Below are 7,872 nucleotides of genomic sequence, written 5' to 3'. Positions count from 1 at the left end.
AGGCGCTTTAATTATTGGCTCCCAGCGTAGCTCTAACTAAGGTGTCCCATTCCTCCCCCTCTTACCCCCTGGAGCACATACATAAACACCCTTAATCCTGCAATGAAGATAGAGGTTCAACAAAATTGTATCTGCACTTTTTTTTACTAGAATGGATCTGTCAAGCTGAAGTTGAGCAGTTTATGTTTATGCTCCAGTTGCATGTGTTGTCTCCTCTTAAATACAGGATTAAAGGTTAAAGGGTGTAATTTGATCACTTAGAACAATAATAGATGCTGTCGATTCTTTTTCTGGAACTAACTTTAAAAATACAGAATGCTTTGCAGTTTGGTGCTTGAGGTGGTGTGGTTTATAGAGATGTGCCCAGTCAGTAATGAACACAGAATCACTCATGCACTGGCAGGTTTGGAGGAAGGGATCCTTTAGCATAAAGGACATCAGAATGAGCAGAGATGCCACTAAAAAAAACTCTCAGAGAAAGTAATGACTGGGGAGAAACAAGGACTAAATACTTCTAGTTTGTTGGGGGGTTTTCCCCACATGTTCTTCAAGTTTATGATAATTTAAGATTAAAGAGGCTTTTTATCTCTGTCAAAAAAAGCAACTGAGAATTGATAGTTGGGTAGTGCTGGGGAAATAGGGTAGAGCTAGGATTCAGAGTGACCTAGATCAATTGGAGGACTAGGCCAAAAGAAATCTCATGGGGTTCAACAAGGACAAGTGCAAAATCCTGCACTGGGACAGGCTGGGGGTGACTGGCTGGGCAGCAGCTCTGCGGAAGAAGACCCGGGTGTTACAGTGGGCAGTAAGCTGAATGTGAGCCAGCAATGCGCCCTTGTTGCCAAGAAAGCTCATGGCATCCTGAGCTGCATCAGTAGGTAGGTGTGTTGCCAGCAGATCAAGGGAAGTGATTATTCCCTTCAATTCAGCACTGGTGAGACTACAGCTGGAGTACTGTGTCCAGTTTTGGGCCCTTCAGAAAGGATGTGGGGAAATTGGAGAGAGTCGAAAGGAGGGGAACAAAAATGGTTCAGGAGCTAAGGGACATGACTTTTCAGGAGAGGCTGAGGGAACTGGGCTTATTTAGTTTAGAGAAGAGGAGACTGAGTGGGGACTTAATAGCAGCCTTCAACTACCTGAAGCGGGGTTTGAAAGAAGATGAATCTAAATTGTTCTCCGTGGTGGCAGTTGACAGAACGAGGAGCAACGGACTCAAGTTTTACAGCAAGGGAAGGTTAGGTTAGATATTAGGGAAAACTTTCTCACTAGGAAGGTAGTAAAACACTGGAACGGGTTACCCAGAGAGGTAGTGGAATCTCCATCCTTGGAGGTGTTTAAGCCCCGGGTAGACAAAGCCTTGGCTGGGATGGTCTAGTTGGGGCTGGTCCTGCAGCAGGGGTTGGACTAGATTGACTCCTGACATCCCCTCCAACCCTAATTTTCTATGACTCTCTGATATTTACCTCTAAAAACAGTCCTCCTGCATTGGGCTTTCGGTTTCTACATCTTCAGTATTTGAGTGGTTTGTGTGTTGTGGAAGATGGTCATCTCTTTGCAGTATTGTACCTTTGATACTCCCGGTACCTATGCAGTACCTCGTCAGATGGACTGTTCTCAGTTTGGAACTGGAAACTTGCTAACGACTGTTGTGGGTACATTGGTAGTAGTGTTCACATGAACTACGTAATGGGTTTTTGAGCAGTACAGAATTGGGTTTTGCCTTTTGAGCCAGATTTGTGTAGAATCTGAAATGCTGGTTGTACTTCCTACTTACATTGTAATTAGTTACTATACATAACATGGAGCAGAGATGCTGTTCTCCTCCTTCTAAAACATTCTTTGTGTAAAGATAATTTGCATCCATTTGATATCTTTGTTTTTTTTTCAATTGCAGGAGGAGCTGGTTCTGCACCCCTGCAGATTTTGCAGGGGTAGGGGTTAGTATGAAAGACAACAATTTAAGTTTGGAACTAAAAAGCTTTTAAACTTTACAGCTAAGGTATTTATTTCCTAACTTAAAACAACACTTCATTTGCTAGATTGAAATGTATTAACTGGAAGGCTTTCTTGGAAAATGCTGGGGCTAGCTTTTGAACTGGGTGTATACAGGTTCAGTGAATTGGCCAGAGGGGTGACGTAGTGGGCAACTGTGCCATGTCCTCCCTGTGTGCCACTGATTCCCTTCCCCTGCCTGATCTGCTGCTCTGCCTTTTGCTTCCTGCACTGTGTGTCTCTTGCTCCCTCCATAATCTGCCGCATGCCACACAGAGACTGTGAGCGCCACTTGTGGCATCTGTACCTTAGGTTGCTCTCCCTCCCTTCCCCTCCCCTCCCCTCTCCAGTGTAATGTATGTGAAGGACAGTTATCAAATTTGAAATTTTATTTGAGCACTTTATGCCTTTTCCACCACTTACCTGCTCCACGGAATCATGCTTAGCATGGTAAATTGCAGGATTCTCATTACATTGATTAAAGTAGGAAGGTAAATGGAGATGCATCTGTTGGCTTAAGCCTGGCACCCAGAGCTCTTTAGTTTCAGCCATGACCCTTGCTGTTTTGCTGTGTGGCTTTAGGCAAGTTGCCTCAACTTGTTCTGCCTCAGTTTATACATCTGTAAGATGGAGACAGTAGCCATCGTGCAGGAATCCTATGGTATGTATTGTGAAGCACTTTGAGAAATGCAGTAGGAATGATAAAAATGTTTCATTATTTAAAAACAGTGGAAGCTAAAAATTAGAAGTGGCATCATCTGACCTTAAGTTTGGTGGAACAGATCTCCAAATTACAATAGACTTAAACTTAATGCATTTCAGCTGCTATTCTTTGGCAGGCATGACATGTTTAATTCTTCTTCTTATAATCAGAGAAATCAATTGTCTAGGTAAAATAGGAACCATCTGTACACCTGCTGTGTTATTACTGTTGCTTATTACTTATTTGGCTGGTGTCAGTTTTTGATTGGTGTCTAGATGGTTTGGCCAGAAGATTTGTGTGTTGATTTAGCTGATCTCCTGTGTAGTAACAAAGTGACCGGGGATTGGGGTAATTTTGTCTTGTGTTGTGCAGAATTTTTCCATCTCCATGAAAGTCTGTCTTGTATACAATATTGCTTATCTGCATACCTAAAAAAGAATAAATTGGTTTTGCCTGTTACATTGTCCCTTGTAACATGCTTAATGAAGTGTGTGTGAATATGTAAGTTAAAAAAATAAATGTGCTCTTTTTTTTTTTTTTTCCAGCTGATGTTAAAAAATCAGCATTTTTTAAAGAGAAAGAAAGAATGTTGTTTACATGTTTGCTCCCAGGGAACTTGTACGAGAAGTATGAGACACTGATGTGTTCTCATCCCCATTTCGTCCCCCAACTTCCCGGTTAACCGTTTTTAGTTTCAGTGTTATCTGTTTTAACTTTGCTAGAACAAGTTGAAATCGTCACAAAAGGATAAAGTACGTCAGTTTATGATCTTTACACAATCTAGTGAAAAGACTGCAGTGAGTTGTCTATCCCAAAATGATTGGAAGTTGGATGTTGCAACAGACAACTTTTTCCAAAATCCTGAACTTTATCTACGAGAGAGCGTTAAAGGATTGCTGGACCGAAAAAAGCTAGAACAGCTATATAACCGATACAAAGGTGAGTAAAGGGAATTCTAACAATTATGCATTTTGGATTTATTTGCAGCTGCAAACTATAGACCCTGTGTGTGTGTCCACTGAGCTACTCTACTTAAAATGTTGACTAATTTGCTCTCCCTTTCTGTGTAGCAATGCAAACCCAGCCTGAAAAGGGAGAAGGGACATTGATAAGACCCTTATTCTGCAAATCTTAACATGCCTGCTTAACTTTATGCGCAGTGGACTTTGATGAAGCTACTCATTACGAACATGTTTTTGCAAGATTGGGGCCTAAATTTGAGCTTTCATGCAGTATGATTGTGCCCTTAATGGCTGTGCTGCTTTTAGATCATTGATTCTTCTCTGGGGGACTTAGAAGGACCTAATCCTTGACAAATGAAAACTGCATTATAGATTAGTCAATAGAAATGGAGTGTGGATGGGGAGATAGCTCAAAAATAACCCCACAGTTCTTACTAAATGAGTACTGGTAGGGTATGAAAGACTAGGTCATGCCTGTTTTGGCATACCACAAAATATCATCCATTTTAATATGTACTTTAGTAATGTACTAATAGGAGTATTTTTATTAGAATCTATTAAAAATTCATATATGCAAAGCTATTACAGTTGCTGTTCTTTCTCTTTCTACCACATCTGCTCTTCAGGTGTATATGCCCTGTAATACACAAGCATTCTCCTGGAGTCTTTGATTGGTTGCTTTAGTAAAGCTTTTTTTAGTAAAGATTTTATTTCCAGGCTACCTGTTAACTACTTTGTGAAGAGTGTGAGGAGTAGCTGAGTGATTAGAGATTGGTAATAAGGCAACACCATCTCTGGGTTCTAGGTTACCCTGACCAGTGTGGCACAATTTGGCCAGAAATTATACAAAAATGACATTAGTGTAGTAGTTTCAGAGGAACCAATTTAGTGGTTTCAGTGCAGGTTATAGTGGACACCTATCGACCTTTCAGGAATCTGTCGTCTGTAATGACATCCATGCTGGCAGGCTAGGCAGAGAAATTGAGAACAAAATGTGGTGAGGGAGCGAACTATAGTTAGTCAGAATTCACTACATACAGACCTTGCACTGCAGTTGCCTGTGCTGGATATGTTCATTGCACATTTGAAGGGTTTCATTGTAAATGACTTTTTTATTCCCATAACTTTCCCAAGTATTACAATTCAAACTAAACAGAAATGTGTATTTTAAAAGTGGCTAAATGCCTGCTTTTAAAATGGCTTATCTCGTGAGTAATTTTTGAAGTTTATGTGCTCATGAAAAAGTGCATATATTCCAGTTTGAAGGAGTTGGCTACCTGGTTGATTTTTGTTTACTAATCATTATTTTTGTATTTCAAAGATCCTCAAGATGAAAATAAAATTGGTATAGATGGAATCCAGCAGTTTTGTGATGACCTAGCACTTGACCCTGCCAGCATTACTGTACTAATCATCGCATGGAAATTCAGAGCTGCAACACAGTGTGAGTTCTCAAAGCAGGAATTCATGGATGGCATGACTGATTTAGGGTAAGTATGCAACAGGTATGACACTACCAGTGTAACTCACTGTCAAAAGTTGGGACTGAAACGGGAGAAAAAGTTGTTTCTGGAAATCCAGAACAGAATAGTGTCGTTTCAGAGCTAGTCTAGTCTTCTGTGTATGTAGAAATATATCTGCTATCAACTTTGTACAAGCTGGAAAAGAGCTCTGACCTGGGTTCAGATGCTGCTTGCCTTAGCTGTATGAGTTGCCCCACTGGGTACGGTAGAGCAAAATTTTGGCCCAGTGTCTATAACTGCAGCCCAGTTTTTTCTTGATCTGTATCAGAAAACCAGACTTGTTTATCTTGGGTCATTCTGACAAATGATCTTGAATTACTGTAGACTACATAAATCTGGCTTTCAACCAGAGCGTTTGTGTCAGTGTGAAGAATTACCTGTAAAAAGTTGCACTGGTTATACAAATACAGACTAGTTACTGGTTTGTTTGAACAGTTTTACATAATTCAACTATAAGATTTTGGGTCCTAGTCAATGGTTTTAGAAATAAACTTGGTATGTTATGACAAAATGAGTAATACACAGTCTCGCTTTTAAAATACAGATGTGACAGCATAGAAAAACTAAAGGCCCAGATTCCTAAAATGGAACAAGAATTAAAGGAGCCAGGAAGATTTAAGGATTTTTATCAGTTTACTTTCAACTTTGCAAAGAATCCGGGACAAAAAGGTTTAGGTAGGTATTCTTGATTGTTCAGCATTTGGGATGCCGATACGGGGAAATATCTCACTACAGTAAGTGAAACAATTTATTATGACACTGTTAGTGTGAAAAATAACTAGCCATAGAGAGATTTTGCTGTGGTGAAAGGTCGATGTCAGAAATGAGTTTAATATTAGTGTCAGTTTTCAAATCCATAGGCATATTTCATGCATTGTTATGAACTGACCACTTTAGTTTTCCATATTCTTCCTTGTGGTGTACATGCATAATTCCCCTTAAAGTGAATAAATGAACTTTTAGTAAAAGTATAATTTTAAAATACTTCAGGATATGCAACAACTTGTGGATTAATAGAACAACAATTATAATGGATAAATTTCAACTGTAAAAGTAGGCTCAGAATGCAAAAAAATACATGTAAATCTCTTTGCAAAATAGAATTCAGGTATCACAAAAAATCCACGTGGTGGGCAAGACTAGGTTCCTTCTTCATTGCATTTATAGTCATGATCTTAAGCAAAATTTAAGTGTTGTGGTTCTGTAGCTTTTTTTCTCTTTGGAAATTGCAGAGTGTGAATGTTAATTGTTCTATACACTGTCTGCAGCTGGCATACAGACTACTTTTTAGCTCAATACCATTTTTTTTTAAAGGCAGGGCAAAGGCTGTATTCCTCAGCAGGAACACTGCCAGTCTTCTCCTGTTTTTGTTTGGGTTTAATTTTAAGATGTGTTGCTGGTGATGGGTTTTTTTTCCTTCCTTAACTCAAAGCTAGGGAACTGCTTAACCATTTATTTAAAATGTATGTATCTGCACCCATGCACAGATCTCGCTGCATAAATGGGTGGTTCCCAACCTTTTTAGAATCAAGGCACCTCTGTTAGACTCGAGGCACCACCTCATAATATACCAGCTCTTCGCTTTCACTTGTTCCTTGACTATGGATTAATAATGAAATAATTCTTCTGCTGCAAATAATTTGGACCACAACAAGTTGCAACATTTTTCAAGGCACGAATTCTTACTTGAAATCTCTGAGTCTACCTAGTAAGTTGTGGAGTTGTTCATGCACCTAACCGTGCTAGTGTGGCACCCTTGAAAGGATCTTGTGGCACCCTGGTTGACGAGCACTGGCATAGATGAACTGTTGATCTTTTTTGGAGTCATTTGTAGAATTGAGGCTTAAGTTTGGAAAACAAAGCCAAACCTATGAATGGTTGAATAAAATTGATTTTGAAACAGTTGCCTGTTCTGTAGCAGGTTATGCCTGAAGGCCTGCTCTCCAACAGGATCCAGGCCTTAAATGACATGCTCAAAATGCTCAGGTATTTCCTTTCAAAAGGTAAGGCATTCATAAAGAGATTATTGAAGGGTGCTTAAAATGAATAAGTCTTATGAAGTTCTGAGAGAGCCAGTTTAAGCAGGTGTTTATCATAAATACCACAGAATGGGGAAAAAATGAACTACTCATCTGTTTCCAGCAGGTATGTACTGTGTATGGTAGTTGTGTTATGCAATCCAGTCTGAGGAAGTTTTATTAAAACCCTTCTATAATACCCTCATATTCAGTTTATACCAGAAGTATATAATATAATCAGTCCAAATGAGTCTCCATTAAGACCTTTTATATTAAACTCTCACTAATTTCTTTAACAGCGCGTGTGCTCTGCGTGCACATGTACGCACCAGTAGGAGTTTAGTGTAAAGATCTTAATGAGACTCATTTGGACTGATTTCCATTACTTGTTTGTGATTTCACAATTCTTGAGTTCTGTAGTCTTTTTTAGGTTTGACTTAACAGTGGGGATCTACCTAAATTGTGTCAGAAGTGCTGATTGGGGCAAGCAGTGGGGCTGCCAGGGCCCCTCTGCCAGTTAGTGGTTGGAGGGAGTTGAATGGCAAAAAGAGAAAGATTAAAGGAGCCATTGCACAGCACACTTCTGGTGCGATGTAGGTAGATCCCTATTTATGAGAGTTTAAAACTCTTTGCTGCTTTCTTGTTTATAACTGGAACTAATGGTATTGCTTATT

At 39.6% G+C, this 7,872-nt stretch overlaps 1 protein-coding gene across 1 annotated transcript in view; it reads left to right on the top strand.

Moving 5' to 3' along the window:
- The window catches only part of DCUN1D1 (defective in cullin neddylation 1 domain containing 1), a 23,885-nt gene that overhangs the window by 10,141 nt on the left and 5,872 nt on the right, over positions 1 to 7,872 (top strand). The window contains exons 2-5 of the mRNA XM_019532521.1: positions 3,418 to 3,634; positions 4,979 to 5,147; positions 5,725 to 5,855; positions 7,288 to 7,325. Coding sequence (XP_019388066.1) covers positions 3,418 to 3,634; positions 4,979 to 5,147; positions 5,725 to 5,855; positions 7,288 to 7,325 — 555 coding nt within the window. The remainder of the gene's footprint in view (positions 1 to 3,417; positions 3,635 to 4,978; positions 5,148 to 5,724; positions 5,856 to 7,287; positions 7,326 to 7,872) is intronic.

The sequence above is a fragment of the Crocodylus porosus genome, unplaced genomic scaffold, assembly GCF_001723895.1.
Source record: "Crocodylus porosus isolate Cpor-Errol unplaced genomic scaffold, CroPor_comp1, whole genome shotgun sequence".
Taxonomy (NCBI): domain Eukaryota; kingdom Metazoa; phylum Chordata; order Crocodylia; family Crocodylidae; genus Crocodylus; species Crocodylus porosus.
Note: the sequence above shows the minus strand (reverse complement) of the source record. Positions and strands in the feature narration are given on the sequence as shown.